Below are 25,929 nucleotides of genomic sequence, written 5' to 3' on the forward strand. Positions count from 1 at the left end.
TTATAGAATATAAAACAATTATGGATAAGAATTAACTATGTATGATCTTAATAATGTATAATTAAACTACTTTCTTCTAAAAGAGTTAAGTGTTATACTTGTTTCAAGTTAAAAGCTATTAAAATAAACTACAGGCTATAGTCATTTTTATTAACGAAAGTTCTTGGAATATGTAAAGTGTTTCAAAGGAAGGAAATAATCTCAGGTCATCTTATTCTAATTACTAGTTTAGGCAAATAAATCAAAACACACCATATCTTAATAGCCATCCTCACGTAATGACTTGGAATGACTTCAGACTGTTTCTTAGAGGTCAATGGCAATCTTAAGATATATATAAACACATACACATATACATACATATATATTCACAAATACCTGTATATAAATGGATCACTGCACTTGTACTATACCATTATACTACCAAAAAGGATTAGTTTCAAAGAAATACATTCCAAACCACAAATTAAATACATTGAAAGAACTTACCTCTTGTAAGATTTTTTGTGCATCTTCTTGAGTTTCAAAAGTGATGAAACCATACCTAAATAAATGCATTAATTATTACCATTTTCTTAGCACATTAAATTTTATTTTGCAGTTCTGGGGATCGAACCTAGGATATACAAGTTTTTTTTTTTTTTTTCAAACCACTAAACTATATGCCTAAACCTGTATTGACATTTTTACTTCTAAAATACTGGCCACTGTAGAAATAAGCCCTTCTGTGTGCTGTACCAGCATGGAAATAGATTAATACTGTCATACTTGCTTTTTAAAGTGAAGGACTGAAGGGATAAAGAACTCAGGAGCCTTCAAACAGTTTAGCACTAAGATTCGAGCACATGAGAGATTTATGTTCTGGGTTAAAGACTGGGCTATGACAGATTTTAGTCCAGAACAATAAATACTCTTGATTTCTTTCTTCCCCCCTCCAGGTTGTGGAGGAAAACCAAGGCCTTGTGCATACAAGGCAAGTGCTTACCACTGCATACATCTTTAGCCCTGTAATATCCTTAAAAAACAAAACAAACAACTTATAAAACCCACAAATTTTGCCTTAGAGTAATCAAAGTAGAAAAATGTCAAAATAAAGTATTTTAATACAGAATTTCTAATACTTGTATAGATTTTACAAATACACCACTTAATATTTAATTATTGTTACAATAAAAACAATACTACTACAACTAGTATATTATCCAAGCAACAGCAATAAAAATACAAACTAGATTTAAAACAATGTCTTGTATTTAATTTTGACATGCAAATAACCCCAGCAATGAGGAAGCATAGGAAAAGAATTGAGTTCTTGCTCAGCCTACAATATACAGCAAGACTGTTTACAAAGGTTAAAAAAAGGAGGAAAAAAATAACAGATACATGTATGATGTATGTTATGTCCAAAAGCTAAAGTCTAGAAAAAAAGAAATAAAACACAGCTACCGGGTCTGAGTGCTGTTTAGACTGTAAACTCCTGTTAATAATGCTAAATATCAAAATTATCATTTTACAACTCAAAACTACCGTATCATAGTATTTCTTCCTGTTTATTGTTTACTTTGGTGCTGGGTAAGAAAGGTCCTCATGCACTCTCAGCAAGTGTTCTACTTCCTGGCTATATCACTAACACCGAAGTAACTTTTACTTTGAAAGAAACAAATTTTTCTTCCCTGTTCGTCCAAATATTATTTGTACATGAAATCTGTCTTTTTTCCAGTGTATAGTTTTTGGGATCTTTGCTGAGAATCATGCATCTGTGTGGGCTTATTTCTGGGTCTTCTAGTCCTTTAGTCTTTATGTCTGCTTTTGTCCTCATACCAGAGTCTTATTAGATCTATGAAGTCTAGGGCTCATGCTTGAAAGAAAGCATATGGTATCTGCATTAATACTGACTTAATTTGCTGAACATATTTCCAGTTCCATTCACTTTCCAACAAATAACATGGCTTCATTCTTTATGGTTTTATACATGAACTACATTTTATCTACTCACAGTATGTAAGGATTGTGTTCTTTCTGCATCATTGCCAGGATTTGTTTTATCGGTGACTGCCATTCTGACCGGCACAAGATAGAATCTCAATGTAGTTTTTATTTGTATTTTTCTGATGACACAAGGTTAAATATTTTCCTACACATTTATTGGCCAATTGTAATTTGGTTTTGAACACTGTCTTCTCATTTCATTAGTTGGATTGCTGTTTTGGCTGTTTAGTTGAAATGTTTTTGTATATTCTAGATAATAGTCCTGTCTGACGTATAGTTAGCAGATTTTCTCTTATTCTCCAGGCTATTCCTTGACTTGTTTCCTTTGCTGTACAGCTTTTGGATTTAATGAAATACCAGTGTTAATTGTTGGTGTGCCTGCCTATGCCAATACCTTGGAATGTTTCTATTGGATTTAGTTTCTGGCCTTATATTATTAAGATGTTTTATCGTTAGGGGTTACCTTTTTATTTTAATTTATGCACATGAAGCTTTGAATGTGCACTCCTGCGCTTAGTGTTCAAGGCTAGAAGAGGGTGTGAGCTCCTTTGGAACTAGTTACAGGTGGTGGTGGTAGAGAAACTGGGAGTTCCTGAACTAGCAGCAAGTGTTGACTGAGCTCTCCATCCCCACTCTCATCTTCTCTTACAAACCAGTTCAGTCTTAGTTTCTTCGTTGTTGTTTCTGTATCTCATTGTTGCTGTTACACACTGGCTTATTCTTTTCCTAAATATTCTCTTTGTTGTGTTGTCTACAAATTTATCATTTCGTTCACTTTTCCAATTTAGTGGAATATAAGCCTTAAAACTGTCCTGAAATGGCTGAAAATTTCTGAAATTCATTGATTATGTTTCAATCTCTTCCTTTTTTTTGGTGGGGGGTTACAGTTTTTATTGTCACCATGCGTAGCCATGCAAGTTGTCCTTTCAATGTGCGCTTTTCTTGGAGACATTCTTGTTCTTACTCTTCATAGAAAGTTGTGCCTTGTGCTTTTGTTGATGAAAACCTCATTACCTCCCTGAGCACACTAGTATTTGTCCTAGTCCTTAGGTTTCCACTCTGTGAACACATTACTAATGCTGACGGCTGCTTCAGACATGTTAGATGCCCCATGGACAGCATTTCTCAAAATGTCTACTCCATATTTGGCTCGGAGGGAATCTGGGGACAGCAGTTTTGCTTCTTGCGGGTCTACTGGGCCAATCATTCGCCTCCATTCTGCAACAGCATTCCACTTGGTCGGAACCATGATTACTGACATGCCCCTTGATAGTTCTCCTAGTTATTCTTATTGCATATGATTTACTGTTGCTAGAGATCAATCCATTTCCTGAACTAAAAGTGGGGCGACGTTGGGGTGACCACAGATATTGTATTTCCTAGCTGTGAAAGGACCAATCTCTTCCACTTTAAATCTAACTTTATCAATTTGGGTCTTTGTTTCTCTTTTGTTAGTTTGGCTAAGAGCTATGGATCTTCTTTCCAAAACACTGTTGTTGGTTCTTTCCCCCATTTCCATTTTATTAATTTCTGTCTTGATCTTGATTTTTGCTTCTAATGACTTTTTTTTTGTTCTTATTCTTTCCCCTGGCTACAAGCTATATTACTATTTACCTGAAGTCTGACTCTAAATGCTCATATTTTCAGCTATAAATTTCCCTCTTTATGATTTCATCCTATTTCTTAGGTTTGAATATGTTATTTCATGCTTATAATTATTAAAATTTATAAATTTCCTTAATTTTTGATGACCCAATCATCATTGTATAAAATGTCTTTATGTTCTAAACTGTTTATTTCTAACTTTATTCCACCATGCTCAGAACACACACACAAAAATTCATTTTCCTTTATTTGATAAGCCTTGCTTTGTGTCCTATTACATGATCTATTTTAGAGAAAGTTGTGTGAGCCAATCAGAAGAATGTGTGTTCTGTACTGGTTCAACGGAATGTTCTGTAGATGCAAGGTCAATCTGATTTATGATGCCATTTAACTCAGATGTTGCTCTATTTTCTGTCAGAATGATTTATTAATGAGACCAGAGTATTGAAATGACTCACTATTATGTGTTAGGGTTAGCCTGTGTCTTTGTACACTGGTAATTCTTGCCTTACAAAATTAAGTGCTTCAGTGTTGGTGCATATGTTTAGAATGTTTTCTCTTGATGATTCGCTTTTTAATCAGCATGAACTTCTTTTTAAAGATTTATTTATTTTATATATGTGAGTACACTGTTGCTGTCTTCAGACACACCAGAAGAGGACATCGGATCCCATTACAGATGATTGTGAGCCACCATGTGGTTGCTGGGAATTGAACTAAGGACCTTTGGAGGAAGAGCAGTCAGTGCTCTTAATCACTGAGCCATCTCTCCAGCCCCATGAACATTTTAAAAAAAGATTTATTTATTTATTATATATAAGTACACTGTAGCTGTCTTCAGACACCATAGGAGGGCATCAGATCTGATTACAGAGGGTTTGAGCCACCATGTGGTTGCTGGGATTTGAGCTCAGGACCTCTGGAAGAGCAATCGGTGCTCTTAATCACTGAGTCATCTCTCGAGCCCACGAACTTAAAAAAAAAAAAAAAAAAAAAAAACAAAAAAAAAACAAAAAACAAACCAAGACTCTTCTAATTTTGAAGTCTTCAGATACAGAATAGCAACTCTGTTTGCTTTCTATTTCCACTTGCTTAAGAGAACCTTTTTTCACCCTCTTACACTTGGATTACATCTGTCTTAGATGATAGGGTGTATCTTGTAGGCAACCAATAGATTCTGGTTTTTAATCTAATGTACTTCTCTGTGTCTTTTGATTATAGAATTTAGTCCATTTATTTTCAGTGTTACTATTAAACAGTGTATTAATTCCTATTGCTGGTCAAATTTCTAGTGCTTGGTCTTCTTATTTCTTAACACTCTTCTAGTGTGGTTTAGTTTTTCTTGTAGTATCATGGATATGCTTACTTCCTTCTGAAATATGAATTATCTTCAAACTTTTCAGTGTCTGACATACCCTATTCCATACTATCTTCTCTTTAAAGGCTTTGCAGAGAAATCAATGCTGAGAAGTTCGCCTTTACATGTGACTTGGCATCTCCTCTTGTGACTTTCAGTATTTTTTAATTCTCTATGTCTAGTGTTTTAATTATAACATAATATGAAGAACTTTTCTGTCCATTTTGGTTTCTATGTGCCTCTTGAATGCAGGTAGTGTTGTCACCTTGACACAATATAAACTCAGTCTAGAGACAGCCTCAAGACATACCTGTGAGGAACCAGCTTGGATATGGTAAGTGTAACCTTGAACTATGACCAAAACAAACTTTCTCTTGTCAGGGTATCTTATCACTCACAGGAAAAGAAACTAAGACAGGTGGTCATTTATTTCTCTAGATGTGGGGAGTTCGCTGCTTTGATTCTACCAAAAATATTTTTATGCCCTTAGCTTGGAGGTTTTCTATCTGGATCATTTGTAAAATTTTAAATTTAGTTACATAGAAATCACATGTTCTATGTATATTTTATTATTTTATCTTTGTTGATATAAGAATTCTAATTTTTTCTCTTGTGTTTCATTTGATCCATTCTATTGATAAAGCTTCCTACTGAGTTTTCTTTTTTTATTTTTTTAATTTATTATTTTTTTGAGTTTTTTAAATTTTACTGAGGTTTTCATAGTTTTTGGGTTTTTTTTTTTTTTTTTTTTTTTTTTTGGTAAATTCCTCTCTCATATTCTGTATTGACTTTCTTATTTTAGCAGTTTATATTCTCTTTGGTAAGAGTTTATTTTTATGTTGTCTTGTTTTGTTGAACATTGTTATTGTTCCTTGTCTTGAATTTCACCTCATTTGGTGATGGAATTGTCACTTTTTGGAGTGTAGTATTGTATGTTCTTCATGTTCTTCATTATCACACTAAGACTTGTGCATCAGTGGTTATTTTCATTTTTATCACTGTAGTCTTTAAGTATTTGTAATATTTAAGGGGGGCTATATTTGGTAGAACTGAGGTACATAGTTCAGGAGTTAACTCCTCAGTCTGTGTGCTGTGTACTTTACTAGTCCTGGAGCACAGTATTAGCTGCAGAAGCAACCCCAAATGCTGGGTTGGCCTACAATACAAACATCACACTAGTTAGTTAACTATAATTTCAGTATGAACTAGTTGAGGATCAATAAACTAGGATGATACAACCAGGATATGAGATTGAGTGTGGAGTGACTGTAGGGTGGGTAAGACCAGGTATCAGTATTACATTGAGGAAAAAATTGAGGTAGGAAAGATATCTGGGAAGGTAAAGTTGAGGAATTTTCAGAGTTTAGAGTTTGAAGGTTAGAGTGAGTAAGTAAAAACAGAATGGGCATGGGGAAGAGAGAAAAATTAAAAAGATATAGGAATGAGAGGAGAATTGTATAGGCTGAATGTAATAACTGTACTCAAAATCACAAAATGATAAAAAGGGTAGAGCAGCATAAAGAACACTTATACAGCCTAGCCAAGCATAGTACACACTAACGCAAAGCCCACTACAAAATATTTTTGCAAGAGTAAAGACAACAAACAAAAAAAACTGAAAATAATCCCAGGAACAGGAAAAACACAAAAGTACAATAAATCACATTGGGTATATTTTCTTTTTGGAAATATGAATTTTGAATTCTTTCCATTACTGTGATAGTGATATTTCATGTACTGTTTTGTGTTGATGGGAAAGGAATACTGCCAATCTCAGTTTACAGTATTAAATCAGTCCTGGAAACATACTGCCTAGCAGTTCGAACTAGTTACCTACTGGACTAAATTCTTTGCACAACTGTGTTGCATTCAGCAGTGTATTTCTCAGTCCCCTCACTGACTTGATCTCTGGTTAGTAGTCCAGTGGTGGTAGTGTTCCCCAGCGTTTTGAGACAACAAAACAGAACACCGTGTTTGTTCCCACTGACCACAGCTTTGGGAGCCTGCCTCACGTTTGTTTCTGATTTTGGTATGCAGGTCATTTGCTTGTTGATTACAATTCGAAGCCACTGGTTATTTCACAAGAAGGTTTTGAATTCTTTGTTCAGTATTTTAGTCACTATATTTAGATTTAATAATTAAGGAGTCATGATCCCATGGATGTTCCCTTGCCTTCTCATGTCTCTTGTCATGTATCGACTGGTATGGATATCTCTTCTGTTTTTTAAGAGGAACCCTCTTAGCAACTAGCATTCTCTTTGTGGCTCAATCCCACTAGTACCCTAAGGGACACAAACGGCTTTAGTAGACCATAGAGCACTAAACCATGGCAGGTGTGGAACGACTGACACCGACACAGCACTGGAGCCACAAATCCAAACATGGCAAAAATAGTGCATAAACCATGGAGTTAACTACCTAGGGTAAAGTAAACATAGCAAATGACTGAAATGATGGGAAGCTGGGAAAGGGGAAAAGAAAAGAGCGGCAAGGTTAAATGAAAGGAAAAAGCATGCAGAAATATGTTGGGAAGTGGGGAGGGAAGAGCAAGATATTAATTCTGAGTGTGCAATAAAGGAAAAAGTGCAAACAAAATAAAATGTGAGAATAAAAGAGGAAATCATTTTGAAAACAAAGTAAAAATACTAAATTGCATTAAAAATAAACAAAAACTCATACATATTTATGCAAAATAAAACAGCCATTAGAGTAGTCTCTGTTCCTCTAGTATGTCCAACTTCAAAAGTCCCCACAGCTTATCTATCACAGCCTCAACATCATTTAAAAATCTGGAGTTCAAAGCCTTTTTATTGATACTCAAGGCAATCTCTTAAGGTAATCCCCTATAAAATAAAAAAGTCTAACACACACTTCCAACATACAATAGGTTTCTACTACAACCCTTTTCTTGTATTTTTAACTGTAAAGCCCGAACCATGTGGACGAAGTTTGCCGGGCTCTGTTGCTTGCCGAGGCTGAGCTCTGCCTCTGCCCTCTTGTATAAGTACATTTATACCAACACTTTGTTGTCCACAGTTTCCTTTATTGCTTAAGCTTCTCTTTAATTCCTTTCTACAAGTTGGCAGCTTAACTTGGTGGGATCTTGGCCCGATGTCGCCATTCCCTTTGTTCACTTTAACTTGCCATTTCCTCTGTCAGCACCAATAATCCAAAACTCTTCAATTTTGACTCAGACAAATTTTATGACAAGGGAAGAAAGCAACCACTTTCTTTGCCAAAATATCACAAGAATGGTCTCTAGGCAATTTACAAATATTCTTTTCCCTCAGACACCTCTTGAGCCAGGGGTTATAATCTACACTGCTCTTAGCATCATTGTCTTCCATGTTCCTACTAGTATGGTCCATTTAGCCCTGCTTAAAGTGTTCAAGTGTTTTCCTAATCCAAAACCCCAACATATACATTCCACCGACAAGCAGCATGGTCAGACTTCTCATAGCAAGACCCTGCTCCCCGGTACTCACTTCTTTGTCACTGTTCTATTTGCTGTGAAGAAGCACTTTTATAATGGAGGGCATTTAATTGGGGCTTGCTGACAGTTTCAGAGGGTTAGTCTACTGTCATCATGGTGGGAAGCACGGGCAGGCAGACATGGTGCTGAAGGAGGAGCTGAGAATTCTACATCTGGATCCACACACAGTAGGGAGACACTGGCCCTGGGGTTCGGACTTTTCAAAAGCCCCAGTACTAGACTTCCTCTGACAAGGGCACATCTCCTAATCTTTCCATACAGTACCACTCTCTTGTGACCAAGTATTCAAATATATGAGCCTATGGGAGCCATTCTCTTTCCAATCATCCCAATTCTTGATTTGACAAGTAATTATCCCTATTAGAATGGTATTTCTTATTTGCTCCGGAACTAGATTCTGAACCACAAGATATTCTTTGGGGTCAGCAATTTCAAATAAACTCTCTTATAGTTGAAAACAAAAATACAATCCCAAAAGTATCCACTTCTTAGCTAATATATATTTGCTACTCAACATTCTTGTCATATTATCTTGAATGGTCTCCTGGTCCATACAAAGGTAAGGTTTTAGACTAACAAATTTTATAGAGTCCCTCTTTACTCCACCAACACACACACACACACACACACACACACACACACACACACACACACACACCCCTCACACACACATGAGGCAGGGGAAGAGGGGGACAGAATGTATGAGAAAAATAGGGCATAAAATTCTCTACTAAAAATAAAGACAAAGTATATTATTGTATAAAACTTCAGCCAACAGAATACAGTCATCATTTCATCTATTGTGTGCAATGATACTAACCCTTTGGACACTCCAGCTCTGTCATTAACAATCTTCACTTCTTTTACAGACCCATATTGGGAGAAAAATTTTCTTAAATCATTTTCATTTGTCTAATGACATAAAAAGAAAACATTAAGAAATACTTAATAATATAAAAGGTGAAACAACTCTGGTGCTTATTATGGAGACATAAAATAAAGAAAACAAGCTGGAAAGTACCTATCATCATTAAAAATGTAGGTAAACCATTGCTACTAAAATGTATGTACTTTGATTATGTAGTAGAAGGTAGCTAAATGATTATATGTAAGTCAAAACATTTTAAAACAAATTATTCCAAAACTACCAAGAATGCTCACTATGTAAAGGAATCTTTCAGCAACTTTAAGAGCGCTAAGTCGGATTACGTACAGTAAACTCCGTTAGGCTGTATACTGCCGACTCTAGTGTTAGGAGGACAGCAGTTACTGCAGTGGAACTAGGACCCAGTAGCTCAACCCAGTCACTTGAAGACTGAGGGACAGGAAAAGAATATATTTCCCAAATACCCGATTTTGCCATAACAAGTTGCAAACTGACTTGTTATTTCAAATTACAAGACACTTTATCTGTATGCAACATACATTTTAGCTAACTACAGACATTATGATGATACAGTAAAATTAGAATAACATACAATGTTCAAGATGCTTACAATATCTGAAATAGATAAGACAATAACAGCAATTTCCAGAGCACTTACAGTAAAACCTTTACAATTTTATGTTTTGGGTTCAGTTGTAACTGTTTGTTTCTAAGTGTAACTTTAAGGTTTTACAAAAATAGAACCAAGAGATGTCTTAAAGCATAACCACTCATTTTGAGTTCAGCTGCTACCACACTAACTTAAATATACTATTTGTTATTTTGGATGGCGACCTTAAGCCTGATAAATTGGACAATGACCACCAACACTACACCCAAGAATAAGTGAATTACTTTCCTTCCAATGAATATAAAAAGGAACCAGTGATGGAATAAGAACTGCTACTATATATCTAAAACCAAGTTAATCCAAACTATTCTTTGGAAGAAGAATTACTAATTCAGCCTAAGGAGAAAGTCAAGATAATTAACTTTAAGAGAGATAGTTTTATAGGCTTCTAAGAACAAGAGGTTTAAAAAGTCTCACACTGTTTGCTACTATAGGGGACTATTTCCTCATAGCTATTATTTTTGTGGTTTTGAAAAAGATATGTCTCATGGGAAAGTCTTCTGTTACCTTAATGCCATGGGTGTACAGAAAAGATGGCATATAAAATCACATTGTGCTTTAGTGTGATGTGCTTTAGTGATTTACATGAAATGTTTGTATTTATTGGATATTTACTTTAAAAGTTTTCTAAGATGTTTAATATGAATGAATTCTAAGCAGGAAACCCATATTTGCCATAGGTACAGAAAAATCTATCAAAAGGTATTCATGAAGCATATTTATGTATAGTGAAACCATCACATATTTCAGGATTGCCATTTTAGCAAATATACTAAGTATAACATTTTCATAAGTGAAAAGCAAGTAACTTTACCTAAATTGTGATAAGAGTATATAGAAATAAGATTTGTTTCAAAAATCACAAATAATGGCACATTTTATTACAAAAGGTATCTCTCCCTATGATTTATGACATGCAAACTTAGAAATGTTTTTATAAATCAATTTGAAAGGTATGTGTGCAGTGTGTGTATGTGTGTGGGGTGTGTGTGTGTGTGTTTGTGCACACGTGTGTGTGTGTGTGTGTGTGTGTGTGTGTGTGTGTGCATGCGCACCTGAAGAAGGAACTTAGGGCTTCTATAAGCTAAGCAAGCCTCTATTACCAAGTTCTATCCTCAACTCACTGTAGAGTATTTGATGAAAAACATCCATGTCTAACCTTGCTGTACATCTCTTCTATAAGAATCCTGTAAATGATCTCAGTTATGCTTTTCTGAAGCATGAAATGGCTGACTAAGTTGATTAAGCACACTTTTGAACAGATTCTCTATCTGGACCACAAATCTTTCAAATGATCACATTACAAATCCTATCAAAGAAAGCTGTTTGTAAGACATTAAAGTCTAGGACATTAGTTAGGAATGCAAGAATAAAGGTCAGGATAAAGATACAGAGCTTTACAAGTCTAAAATCTTTATATTAAGTTTTCATTTAAAAATCAAAATAATATCCAGGTGATTGGAGCATCATATAGGAAAGTAAAACTGAAGTATGAAGTGTTATTTGTATTTAAACCAAGACAATGTGAAACCCATTTTGTATATTAACCATTTATTTGTTAGCCAATATGCAAATATAATTTTATAGTTGTATAAGGAAATATTTGCTGAAAATGAAATATTCTATTGTAAAGAGAAGCAGAGCACTCTTCTTCTCCATCTTGTTGCACTCACAGACAGATACCTTAAAGTCAATTCCTCCTACAAATATACGGTTAGGGATCACGGTTCCGAATCTTGGGCCGCTTGTTGGGTTATTCAAAGGCACAGGTGACACAGGATTAGGGGATGGAGATAGCGAATCTGTTTGCGTCTGATTTGTTGTTTGCTGGAAAAGAAAGTCATTTTACGTTTTTAGCACTGGGTATAAGTTTTAATGCAGGACCATCAAAGCAGTTATTTAGGCAAAATATCATATATTAGACTTGACTTTATTCCAAAATTAAGAAGACTGTAATTTAAAATCAGAGCTCATAGCTTTTGGGAGAAATAAAAAATAAAGCAAAGCACTTCACTTTTCAGAGTTCTTACTATTAAATTTACTACTCAAATATACTTACATTAATTATGAGATAAGCTATTTGCTAAGGAAGAATACTAATTTCATGAAGTCAGAGGGGGAGACCCAGATGACTGGAGACGCTTTGTCTCCATTGTCCAGGTGTCCAGTCTGTCTGGTGCTCAGGCAGTGGTGTTCTCTTGTTAACAGTGCATCAACATTAGACAAGGTCATTGTAATTACAGTGGATCCAGATAAAAAAAAAGCATTCTTTAATCATGTCTGAATAGTGATAAAAATAAAAGCAGTGTCCAAACCTCGAGAATTATCAAACACTGCTGTATCTTGGATAATCTGAGCAACTGCTCCTCATTTATTAATATTACTTTAAAAATAATAATTAGCATACACAAGCATAGAAATATTCCAATTTCCTTATAATGTGTATTCCTTCTACCTGAAATCCTAAGTCTCAAGCCCATATTGTATAAATCGTGTTCTTAACACCTGAGAGGCCCCATGGTGTATTTTCTTCCTAGTACCAATGACTTCACAGACAATTCAATTATAGATGTATCTGTGGTCTACAGATTGAATTCCTGGACAGCCAAGCCAACACTATCTTGAAAAACAAAACAAAATAAATTGGGATATATCTATTATGTTCATACTTCCAAATTCATAATTTGGAAGGCTTAACATACCAGTATCAGTGCCCATTTATTTCTAGTATAAAATTTGTTAATTAATAAAAAATTTCTTCCTAAAATTCTCTAAAAACAAAGGAAGTCAAGTAAGAAGACTCTATTTTCCCTGTGAGAGGTGAGTGGAATCGGTCCCAAGTTAAGAGACCTCACTCACACTCGGAGACAAAGAAAACAAAATTAAAACAATTCACCGGAGTCCTTGTTTTTAAGGCTCCTAGTGTGGATGACAGGGCTTCTTTCCTTAATTACCATTTTCCAAAACACTACATATTTACCTGTCACTATTCATGAGGACAGGAAGTTTGCCTATCTTAAAACAAAACAAAACAAAACAAAACAACCCCCCCCCAAAAAAACCCCCAAAACCTCGCTGGGACTCACAAAACTGAAACATCATATAGTGTTTCTATATGTTAAGTGTTGTATCAGACAGATCATTGTTTAAGGAGAGAGCTGCTTGGTATTGGCTGGACATTTGGGTTAAGGACCGAAGTAGCAATAAAATTCTAGAACACGTTTAACAGTTAGAGGCAACAAGGCTCGGACAGAGGTGACCTCAAGCTCCTTAGAAGTTAGCCGTGAATGTGACGAGAGAGGAAACCTGCCCTGCCCACCATCTGGAAGCTTCTGAGCTAGGGGCTGCCCCGGGATTGTTAGTCTGGGTCCTCTGCCTCGCCGTAGCGCTGGGCCACTAACGAGTTTATTAAGATGCTCTTCCACGGTGGCAAAGCGGCCCCAGCGCCTCGTTCTCTGGGACTTAACCTCGACCCCGAGACGGGTCATCTTTGCAAAGACAAAGCAAGAGGTGGGCTAACCGTCGCAGTCACAGCCTCGGAGCTCCTTCCCCTCGGAGGCCAGCAGGCTGAGGCGATGGGGCAAATGGCCGAATTGACCACGTCCTCGGGTTCTCTCAGGTCATCGTGGACTGGGGCACTGACACGAGGGTCCCCCCCCTCCCCACCAAAGTGCGGGAGGGAAAAGAAGGCCAGCCAGCGAGAAATTTTGTCAGGCAAGGCCGCCAGCAGCGGTGGCGGGAACCCCTCAACGGAACCTACCACGCGCCGCCGGCCTCGTGCTCAGCGGCCCCCCCCCCCGCCTTGCGGTGGCGCACGCTGATTGGCTGTCGGCCCGGCTCGGGGCGGGGCGCTGCGGCACGTTACCAGGCCGCGCTGGGGCCCGTAGGCCCCAGGGCCGGGGCCCAGGCCTGAGCCGGCGGCGCGCGTAGCCCAGGCCTTCCTGCGCTCCAGGCCTCCCCGGGCCGGGGCGTCGACGACGGCCGCACGACTCGTGGCCGCGGGCAGAGAGAATGTGTCCCGAAAGGGCGAGCGTCGAGGGCGCCGCAGTTCGGGCGGGAAAACTTGAGGGCATGGAGGGCCCATGGCGGTTTCCCCGCGCTGCCCACCCGCCCACTGAGGCCCAGCTCCCCCTCCCCCGCCCCGCTCACACACCCCGTGGGTACCCCTGCTCTCCTCAGCGGGGACTCCCGCCGCTCTCTCGCACCGCGTTCCTTCCCAACCAAACAGCAAGGGCTTTTCGGCTCCAAAGCCCACCCTTCCAGCCCGTCAAGGGCCGGGGCCGCACTGGGTCCACTCAGCACTCACCGCCCGGGACTCGGTCTCCATCTTTCTTCACCACCGTCCTTGAGAGCGGCCGGAGGCGCGGGAAGCTCGAAGTTGGAGGGCGCGTTCTCAGGAAGCCAGCCGGCGCGTCTCCCGTCGGGGACTCGCTCCCCCTGGCGGCGGCGGCGTCTGCAGCGGCGCAGTCTCGGAGCGGAGCCGGGCGAGCTGGCCTGCGGTGGGGGGCGGGGGAGGCGGGCTGCGCGGCGGCGGGGGCGCTGTGCGCAAGTCCCGGGGGGCGCTGGGCGGCGGCTCGGACGGCGCGCACTGCGACTGCGGGCGGCGGCGGAGGGACAGACCGATGGATGCACGGAGGGACAGACGGCGCGCACTGTCAGCGGAGGCGGCCGCTCGGAGGAAGCGTGGCCTCTGCGGACTTCCGAAGGCTGGTTCGAAGACAGGAAGGCAGTTTCCAGGCGCAAACTCGGCATCCCGTCCGGGCGCCACTCGGCAGAAGGCGGTGGACACCTCCTCTGGTCACAGCACCTGTCGCCGTCGCTGTCACTGCCAGGGAGGATGGGGCAGCGCAGTCGAGGCTATTACTACTGGTAGGCTAACTGTCCTGAGCCCCTGAGAGCAGGAGGGAGCCTGCCTAATGCATCTGATCTCAGCACTTGGGAGGCAGAGGCAGGAGGATTTCTGAGTTCAGGGCCAGCTTGGTTTACATAGTGAGTTCAAGGGTAGTCTAAGGGCTACACAGCGAGATCTTGTCTCCCGCCTCCCCCCCACTCTCCCATCAAAACAAAAATAGGAGCGGACCTAAGGGAAGGGAACCAGCCTCATTAGACTTGGCCCCATAGTTTTGGGATCCCTGTTGAAAGCCTCCTTTGCAAGTACCTTCTCCCTTAAATACTATGTAATTTCTGATAGGCAAATTCACGTAATAAGGACTGTCATTATTAAAGGCGACGATCCATCATGGACACATTTTGTTTCCCGCGCAGTGCTCTATGGTCATTTCTCATTCTAATATGAATAGGTGGATAAGTACATGGGTCCAGGTCTAACGCTGTAGCTTTAACCCTAGCACTGCAACCCCTCATCTTCATCGTGAAGGGTTGGCTATATTTTTAAGCCGCTAGCATCAGCAACTGTTAAAACTTAGATTGATGAGAACTTGTGTATTTTGTGTTGTAAAATCTGTTCTCACAGCAAGCAGTAACAATATTAACATTAATATGTCCAAAGGCTAGTTATCAAAAATAAATATCTAAAAGCATATTTACCAAAAACAAGATGGGAAATAATTTTTGTTAACTTTAGAAAAAGCATCCTAGCAGTTGTCAAACATCTCTGTATACAACTTAAACTCGTTTTCTCAAGTTTGAGTTTCTGTGAAAAGGGAATGCACAGATGTGTATTCAGATTTAAATACATAATCTAGAATTGATTTTTGGGGCATTCTCTCCAGTTGTAACTAAGGATTTGAGTATCATACTAATCTCTTTTGTGATGAAGTCTTTTTCTTCTACTAAAAATAGTTGCTTTTGAAGGGTGTATCTTCTAGAAGGGGCACTTGTCACAGGAAATATTTGGCCTGACATAATGAACAAACTTGAGGGAACAGGGACTGTCCCAAGGCCTGAGTCAGCGTTAGGGAAGATAGCTGTACCCCTCTGTTCAGCTCCTCTTTTACTTTTTATCCAAAAGGAACTTAAAAAGTCGTTAGCCAGATCACACACTATTATATGATCCAACTTAGTAGACAAAGAGTTCTTTTGCTCACAATGGGATGAGCTGCTGGAAGGCAAAGTTCAGACATTAGTCCTTGTTGCAAAAATATTTAAACTCATTCGGGATCTCTTCTCTGCCTTTGACCATTCAGTTCCCAAATAAAAGACACAAACTCTTTATATTTATGATAAGCCTTCTGCACTAGAGCTGGGCAGTTATCTACCCTGTAAGCTATTAGTATCTTCTTCCCTATCAAACATCCCAAGTTATAACTTGCCATGTTTCATCTGGACAGCTCTTCAGTCCAACTCGCCAGCCCTCATGGCCCTGTTTCCATGACTCACCTACCTCATGTTGTCTTCTCTCTCTTCTTCCTCATCGTGGTCCTGCTCCAACACCAAGCCCAAGAACTGAAACCCTCCGACCTCTCTTCTTCCCATCCATAGGCTGTCTGCATCTTTATTCAACCAGTAGTTTAAAATCAAGGAACAAGTTCACATAGCATCTCTTGTCCCTGAGGCAATTATGACCAGTATTTACTATTACAGTACCTAGCAACAGACCAAACCTCAACAAGTCCTCAAGACATCTGATTGTAGAAGAGGCCAGAGATGGCAGGGTGTGTCTGTTTTCCCAGTTGCTTGTGAGGCTGAGGCAGGAGAATCACTTGAGCCCACAGTTTGAGACCAGTCTGGGTTATGTAAGACATCATTGAAGCAAATAAACTAGAAGGGGAGAAAAGACCAATTTGTACAAATGATAATTATAGCTAAACATGCTTAAAATAAGATCCAAGCAAAATATAAGTGAACTGTGACCAAACCACTGTGGGCATGTCGATATGCATTGTGGGTATTCAGACCTTACTATGTACCCAGTGCTGCTCAGCTGACCTAGAACTATACACCGAACACTGGCTGTAACTCCTGGACATTCTGCTTCAGCCCTGACTACTGCAGTTCATTTCAGGACTGTGCTCACCGTACCTGCGCTTTTAATTCAAATCTCATCAATAAATTTAAAAGTCATTAGTTTATTGTGTGTGTGCACAGGGAGGTCAGAGGACAGCTTCTGGGAGTTGGTCCTGCTTTTCTACTGTGAGCCTCTAGGATCCATCTTGGGCTGTCTGGCTTGGTGGCAAGTGCTATTATTACCCTCTGAATAATCTTGCCAGCCGCGGCTCTGTCTCTGTCTTACTTTTTCTTTCTTTTTGGAATTTTACCTAGAGAGGTAAAGTGACTCTTGTCACATTGTAGTAAGGGCTGGATGCAGTTTTCAAGACTTAATTTTATTCGACTCTGTTATTTATACCTTACAAATCGGTTACAATTTAATTCTGGGAACCTTTGCAAATTAGAGCTATTAAATATACCCGACCTAAGACATCTAACCAGTGCTAAAACCTACACAGATTTTTGGTTAGGATTTGAATCTTGACTGTCCATCAGAGCTCATGTATTGCAGTTTGGTCCCCAGCTGCTGGTGGTAAAGAAAAATTTAGGCAGAGGATTCTCATTGAGAAAAGTCAGATAGATAATTAGGGATGTACCCCTAAGAGGATCTTTGCTGTCTTCCCATTCTTCTCATCTGATACCACAAGGTGCAGAACTTTCTACCAAGCATGTTCTTCATCGTACGTTTGACTGACAGGCTCAAAATGATGGGCCAAGTGCCTTTCAACTGAAATACCCGAAACGGAATCAGAACAACTCTATCACTATTTGTATTTTAGATATTTAGATACAGGAGAAATTAACACATTCGCAAATCAGAACAAATTTTGAGAGTGGTGGGAAACAGGTTGTTGAATTAGAAGAAAATAGCTCATGTGAATCCCATGCAGAGACCACCAAGAATGTCCGTGCAGCCATGGCTCTGGACACGAAGGGGCCTGAGATCCGGACTGGACTCATCTAGGGCAGCGGCACTGCAGAGGTGGAGCTGAAGAAGGGAGCCACTCTGAAGATCACTCTGGACAACGCCTACGTGGAGAAGTGTGACGAGGACATCCCGTGGCTGGACTATAAGAACATCTGCTGGGTGGTGGAGGCGGGCAGATCTGCTCATCTCACTGCAGGTGAAGGAGAAAGGTGCTGACTACCTGCTGACAGAGGTGCAGAATGGCGGCTCCCTGGGCAGCAAGAAGGGCGTGGACCCGCCCGGAACTGCGGTGGACCTCCCCGCCTGTCGGAAAAGGACACCCAGGACCTGAAGTTTGGGGTGCAGCAGGGTGTGGACGTGCTGTTTGCATCTTTCATCCACAAGGCCGCCGACGTGCACGAAGTTCGGAAGGTCCTGGGAGAGAAGGGCAAGGACATCAGGATCGTCAGTAAAATCGGGAACCATGAAGGTGTCCGCAGGTTTGATGAGACTTCGGAGGCGAGTGGCGGCTCGTGACCTGGGCATTGAGGTTCTGCAGAGAAGGTCTTCCTGGCTCAGAAGATGAAGATGGGACGATGCAACGACACAGCTGAGCTGAGAAGCCTGTCGTCTGTGCCACAGGGATGCTAGAGAGCACGAGAAGCCACACCCCACCCGGGCTGAAGGCAGCGATGTGGCCAGTGCCTTCCTAGATGGAGCAGACTGCATCGTGCTGTCCGGAGAAACAAAGGGGACTACGCTCTGGAGGCTGTTCGCGTGCAGCACCTGATTGCGAAGAGGCAGAGGCTGCCACCTACCATTCGCAGTTATTAGCAGTGGGTAGTGTTGCCGGGTTTTTAGGGGCAAGACTCCGTTTTTTTCCCCCGAGGAAAAAGTTGCTCACTTTCTGTAACATTTACCTTTCTCAACTCTTCTCTAGCCTAAGGCCAGAACCTGCAGGCTTCTGCCGATTAACACCTGCTGATTAGCGGTGGGGAATAACTGCAAAAAAGTTGATTTGTCTGGCTCTTTTCTCACAGCGAGAGGCTCACGGTTCGGTTCGACAACTCCTTGTGAGCCATGTTACCAAAGAGAGAGGGAAAGAAGAAGAACTGGATAACGAGTGATATTCTGTGAACTCATAGACTGATGCCTAGCCCAGTGGTCATCAGAGAGGCTTCATCCAGCGACTGATAGAAACAGATGAAGAAACGCACAGCCACACCTTAGGCGGAGCTCAAAGAATCCGATAGAAGGGGAGGAGGAATCATAGAAGCCAAATGGGTCAAAGACACAACCAGAAAACCCACAGGTACTCACAATGGCTGAAGTGACAACCAGGGAGCCTGCGGGGGAGTGACCTAGGCCCTCTGTGTATGTGTCCCAGTGTGTAGCTTTTGTTCCTGTGGAACTCCCGACAGTAGGAGCAGGGCCTGTCTGACTCTCTGGTCTTTTGTCACCCTTTCCTCAAACTGGGTCACCTCATGTAGCCTTAACGTGAGGGAAGTGCCAGGCCTTATTGTAACTGGCTATACCATGTTTGGTTGACATCCATGTCACATCATGGCTGCCCTTTTCTGAATAGAAACAAGGGAAGTGGGTGAGGAGGGGCAAAGGGACTGTGGTGGGATGTAAATAATAAAAATTAATAATGATGATAATAATAGAAGCTTTCAGGACAAGAACAGGATGGTGTGTGGTTTCCTCACCAACAAGGAGTCATAGCCCTTGTGGTGAGTGATGGTTTCCATGTGTTCGTGGACTCAGTGTGTGAGAATTTTGCTGAGTATCTTTACGTCAATACTCATAAGCAAGATTGGTCTGAAGTTCTTTTTCTTTGTTGGGTCTTTGTGTCAGAGTAATTGTGGCTTTAGAGAAGGAATTGGGTAGTGCTCCTCCTGTTTCTATTTTCCGAAGTAGTTTGAGGAGTGTTGGCATTAGCTCTTCTTTGGAGGTCTGCTAGAATTCTGCACTGAAACCATCTGACCCTGTGTGGTTTTTTTTTTTTTTTTTTTTTTTGGTAAGTTTTTGATGACTGTTTCTAATTCCTTAGGGGTTATGGGGCTGTTTAGTTTACCTGCTCTTGATTTAACTTTGGTACCTGGCATCTGTCTAGAAAGTCATCCATTTCATCCAGACGTTGCAGTTTTGTAGATCATAGGCGTGTGTCGTGGGTTCTGGTGATTTCTGCCCCACTCTCCTGGATATTATGACTCTCTTGGCTCACACTTCTTACACTCTCCAGTACTTTGACAATGTCACCTATTCTATGAGAAAGATGTCTCTTCATGACATTTTAACCACTGTGTGTGAACATTGTTGCTTTCTCATTTGCTTGCTCCTCTGGCAACTGCAGGTTTCCTGAGAGGTGGCTGTTGCTCAGCTGCCCACTGATCTTTTACATTGAACATAGGGCATCGTGTAGTACTGCGCACAAGGAAATCTGGGCAAGGAAGGCAGTGGCTGACGTGCACCCTTGCACTCTAATTCTGCAGACACAGAGCTCTATACATCCAATAGGGTTGCTGTTTTTACTGAAAAGGTACTCTATGGGGTCACTGAAGCCTTCACTAAGTATATTTTTCATGCAAAGAATGATAACAAGGAACGCTTACTGATAGTCACATTTTATTGTCACAGTATAAGACACATAGAACTGCTTGGCATTTAGAAAGAAAATCTGTCCTGGTGAGCGTCACAAGTTGGGTTCCCCAGGAAACAGACTGTGACCTTTGCATACAGGAAACTTTTTAATTTTTTTATTTTCTATTTTTTATTGTTTTTGGCAAGAGGTCCTGGGAACAGCACTTAAGAAGAGTAGGGGAAACAAGGCTGGCTAGACTAATTGGTGCTGTGGTTGCACCAAAGCTGGAGTCAGGTCTGGAATGGCCTTTCAGAGCTGTTCCTTGAACCGGGCATTTTAAGCCTTCCCTTTGTTGCCTTCTGTATTCATTCACACTCGTTGGATTTGGGGCTGTTCCTTCAGAAGAGACTTGGCTGTGGACAAAATGGTGCTGTTTATCCGATGGAAGTTTCTGGAAAGGGATTCGACTGACCACAGCCAACACTCCTAGAACCTGGGCTCAGTGCTGGAAAGGCAATGTGGTTTGCTAACCAAAGTATGTACTAAAGTGCATTTGTTTTTGAATGACTTTTTCTCCGTACAGTTGAGGTTACTACTGTGTGTTTTAGGTTGAAGGAAAACATGGTAGAAATAGGGTTAACTACCACCCAAAGAGTACAACTGGACAGACCCATGGCTCCAGCTGCATATGTAGCAGAGGATGGCCTTATTTGGCATCAGTGGGAGGAGAAGCCCTTTGTCCTGTCAAGGCTTGGTGCCCTAGTGTAGGGGTGAGTGGGGGGTACTCTCATAGAAGCAGGGGAATGGGGGATGAGATAGAAGGTTTATTAAGGGAAAAGTGGGAAAGAGGATAGCATTTGAAATGTAAATAAAATATATCCAATAAAATATTTACAAAAAAGAAATAGGGTTAACTCTTAGAGAAATTAAAATTAAGTTTGTTGTCTTTAGAGAGGGTTCCTTAGTAATTATGAGGAAAGAGTGAATATTGGGATCATAAAACTGCTAATTTAATACTGCGACATCTAAACTTCACATAGTATAGTGTGTTTGATAACTGGAATGTAGAGGAATTTTAGTCCAGCAACATGATTGTTCTGACAAGGAATGACATCCAAAGACCTAGGTCTATGTGATTCGGCTGGGATACAGATACTCCTTTAGTATACACTTTTAAGGTAATATTGGTCTGTAGACATGTTTGAAAGTGCCTTCTAATTGAGGGGCAAACAAAGTAAGGATTCAGAGCAAGATCTGACAGAATGAGTCAGAAATGGGGTATACCCTACTTTTACTAGAACTGAAAGGGGTGGGAGTAGGGGGAAAGAGAGAGGGGGAGGGAGGAATGGGAGGGACAGATTAGGGAGAGAGAGAGGGAGGGAGTGAGGAAGGGGGAGGGAGGGAAAGAGAGAGAGTCGAGTCAGAGTCAGTTGGGAGTCAGTGCAGTTGAGCTGAGTTCATTGGTGACTTTATGCAGTTCAGTGCAGGTCAGCAGAGGCAGATGAAGTCACAGAATAAGAAGGATCTGGAAGATGAGAACAAATTGCCATAATTAGTATGAGGCCAAGCAGAGAAATTCAGTGAGAAGCTCAGAGAAGCCAGTTTGAATCAGTCAACTTGGAGAGAAGTTTTGAGTTAGAACAGCTGAGTTGAACCAGCCAGCCAGATTTCAGAAACAACTAGAAAGGGTGAGCTTATTCATCAGTAAGCCTCTGAGACAATAATTGCATTGGGTGAATAAAAGTTACTTTTATCATTATGGCTTTGACAGAGCCCCTAAGGAGACATCCATATCAGGTTCCTGACAGTAAGCACGACTTGGCATCAGCAATAGTACCTGGGTTTAGTGGCTGCATATGGGATGGATCCCCTGGTGAGGCAGTCTCTGGATGGTCTTTCTCCAATTCCTGCTCCTCTATTTGTCCATTTATTTCCTCCAATGAGTGTTTTGTTCTCCCTTCTAAGAAGGACTGAGGCATCTACCTTCTGACAGAGGAGCATGCTTGCAGCTAACCATCGGACTGAACACGGGGACCTCAATAAAGGAGCTAGAGAAAGGACTGAAGGAGCTGAAAGGGTCTGCAACCCCATGGGAAGGACAAAATTATCGACTAACCAAACCCACCACAGCTTCCAGAGACTAAAACAACTACTGAGCACACATGGAGAGACCCATGGTTCCTGGTGCATATGCCGCAGAGGATGGCAGTTCTGCCATCAATGGGAGGAGAGGCCTCTGGTTCAGCGAAGACTCATTTTCCCAGTGTAGGGGAACGTTAAGGTGCTGAGATTGGAGAGGGTGCTTGGGAGAGGGAGCATCTTCATGGAGGCAATAGAAGGGGGATGAGGGAGGGGATTGTGGGAAGGGATAACATCTGAAATGTAAATACAGAGGATATCCAATGAAAAATTTTAAAAAGTTACTTTTACACTGGAAACTTGAACACATCTTTCTGTGAGTTTGTCTTCTGTTGGTCCCGTCATCAAGAAAATCTTCATAATTCATTATTGTTGGGGAAAGATAACTAAAAATAAAATCTCCTGACTGAAAAGTCTTGTCACAAAGTTAATAAAGTTAGGAAACGGCTCAGTTGTTGAATCAGCTTAAAATTAGAATTCGGTGGATTTCATGGGCAATTTGGTAAGAGGTTGAAGATGTAAAGGCATGTATTTCCTTCTCTAGACTTGCAGACAGACCCCATTTCATCATACAGAGTTCATGTGATCTTTACCTGATGACATAGTTTGAATGTGAAATGCTCCAATAGGCTCATGTGTGTGCACTGGGTCCTCAAATGCTGTCCTTTATAGCAGGTGGAGCCTGGCTGACAGAAGTAGGCTACTAGAGACAGGTCTTTGATGGAATGTTCTGTTTGAAGACTTGTCATCACATGATTCCATTACCACGCCTATAACCCAATATCGTGCCTTCCCTGCTGAAATGAAATACATGTGAGTGTATGAGCTGAACTGAACCTTTCCTCCATTGCTTCTGAAGAACATTTACCAAATAGGTGAGAAAAGTCATGAATCCACTTGCTAACTGTGGTGATAGTCTGTGTTAAGTTATTGGCTTTATCTAGAGTAGAGGTTTTCAACCTGTGGCTTACCACCTCTTTGTAGGAGCTTGGGGAAGACCATCAGAAAACACAGATATTTCACTACAATTCCTAGCAGTAGCAAAATTACAGTTGTATGGTTAGGGGTCACCACACAACTGTATTAAGGGGTCACAAGCGTTTGGAAGGTTGAGAACCACTGCTCTAGAGAAAAAAAAAACAAACTTCTCATATCTTTATGACAGAAAGAAGTTTTGATAACTGGAGCAAGGGGCCCACTAAAGTTAAGGTCTTAACAGCACTCTCTGCTTTGATGTTTGTAGTCTCAAGATTACTCTCTAGTCTTTGGGAAATATTTTGAGTTGTGAGACTTGGAAAAGTTTTAGTTAAGATTTACTAAGACTTACACATAGTAGGAAAGAAAGAACTTCTGAAAGTAAAGAGAAAGGACGTATAAGCATCTCACCTTGTTTTCAGCAGGGGGAGCCTCTTGACTTCTATCTTCATCCGACAGCACATCTTGTGTCCAGACTCATGTAAGGCTGAGCTCCGTGAAGTACTAAATGTTTTTGGAAACAACCAGAATTCAAGGGCACTGTTTAAGCACGTGGGGAGCATCACTGATCAGTACAGCTTGGGCTTGGCTTTAGACCGGAGAGTGCCCTATAAAACTCGGGTTTCATCTCTGCTGTGTGCTCTTGAAGAACCGGTAGAACCTATGTTTTCCATCCTGCACATAAGGATGATGGCATTGGGTTCATGTAACTATGACAAACAGTAAATTAGATAGTACAAGTAAAGTCGGTATTTAGTAATTGATCCCCGGTTCTTTTTCCCTTTTCCTGAATGTATATTATTTGTAAATAGAGAAAACTATTTACAGTGCACACATCGTTAGGAGAGAAGGTTCTCTCCCTTATCAAATAAAGGTAACAAAGCACAAAGTAAAGCGATTTTAACATGAATAGTAAAACCTTGTTTGGCTGATGGAGGTGCCTTGGTTACAGATGCATCACCAGACCTCGGCTTACCCTGCTAGGTTCTTTGTCTGTACCGTTATTTCATTCAATTTGGGCTAAACAATCAATAATAGAATGGACATCAGCAGAGGCTTCTGTATGTTTTATTACATAATCACTGGGTTTTGAGGATACATACCCTGTCTGTCTGTCATCTGTCTATCTGCTGCCTGTCTATCTTTTCTTATCTTTCAATCAGTTAACTGTTATGCTCGTTTTAAGTCCTACACTAAAGAGTTTCAAGCTTTGATGATGAAGCAAACACTGTCTCGCTAACGATAACAGCTTCACTAGTCTACTATGACAATATTCTTGTAAGACCCTAGGCTATTGTCAGAGGTACAGGTCCGTATCTAAAGGCTGTATTATTGTTCTGAGGGCTTGGTCTTCTGTGCAAATTACATAATATAGCTGGTAACCTGGGAACTGCATTTGAGAAGTTGATTCAGGCGGATTGCCACAAGCCACAAGTTCAAGGACAGCCTGGATTACATAGTAAATTCCAGGCAAGCCTGGGCTTTGTACAGAGACAGTATATCAACAGAACAGAACAAAACAAGGCAAAGCATTCTACTGGTACCCTTATGTTGTCTACAAGTAGGTAAAAATATCAAGATATTATAAGGGAAAGTCGGTGTTTCAGTTCCAATAGTCAGTCTGTGAGTCAAATTAAATGAATTAAGTGCATAGCACCCTCTCAGACTGTGGTACACCTGGACCTTAAATCATTAATAATTCAATAGCTAATAATATAGCCTTGTGGCAATTTTTGGTATTCAAAAATCATTATGTTTAATCTATACACACCAAGAAAACTCTGACTGTTTCCATGTTACATTCTGTTCTACATGTACTTTATGCTTCTGGTAACTAGTAAGATTTCAATGCATGCTATCAAACCTCTAAAAAAAAATCAAGTACTGATAAAAATATATTCATATAGTTTATGCCAAAATGCTCTTTAAAATCTGTACATGTATCTCTCTATTTTAAATAAAGTTGTAAGAAAAAAATTGCCTCATACGGTTTACACTAAAATAAAATGAATAGCTTAGAAACTACTGGGGCATGTCTGTGCTCACGGCTTTCTTAGAGGAGCTCTCACACTGTAGTCCAGATTGTTCCAGAACTCACAATGTAAGCAGGCCGCTCTCACGCTTTCACGTCTGTCTGAGCTGTTGGTTTCGTGGCTCACAGGCATGTGCTGGCCATTTTGCTTTCATCAGCTTGACAGACAGTCGTTGTGGAGGAGGGGACTTCACCTGAGAAAATGTCTCCATCAGACGGGCCCGTAGGCATGTCTATATGGCATTTTATTGACTAGTGATCAATATGGGGGGTCCAGTGTGCAGTGGGCATTGTCACCCTTTGCTGGGGTCTTCAGTTGTGTAAGAAAGCAGGCAGAGCAAACC

The 25,929-nt window shown here is 40.7% G+C and overlaps 1 protein-coding gene across 1 annotated transcript in view; it reads right to left on the reverse strand.

Annotated features, from left to right (window-relative positions):
- The window catches only part of BOLL (boule homolog, RNA binding protein), a gene marked incomplete at both ends in the record, with an annotated part of 76,955 nt that extends 62,628 nt beyond the window's left edge, over positions 1-14,327 (reverse strand). Inside the window, 4 exons of the mRNA XM_080933406.1 lie at positions 490-544; positions 9,265-9,356; positions 11,684-11,827; positions 14,307-14,327. Of these exons, the coding sequence (XP_080789532.1) occupies positions 490-544; positions 9,265-9,356; positions 11,684-11,827; positions 14,307-14,327 (312 nt within the window). The remainder of the gene's footprint in view (positions 1-489; positions 545-9,264; positions 9,357-11,683; positions 11,828-14,306) is intronic.
- Between the last annotated feature and the right edge of the window lie 11,602 nt (positions 14,328-25,929).

The sequence above is a fragment of the Micromys minutus genome (assembly GCF_963924665.1).
Source record: "Micromys minutus genome assembly, chromosome: 19".
Classification (NCBI taxonomy): domain Eukaryota; kingdom Metazoa; phylum Chordata; class Mammalia; order Rodentia; family Muridae; genus Micromys; species Micromys minutus.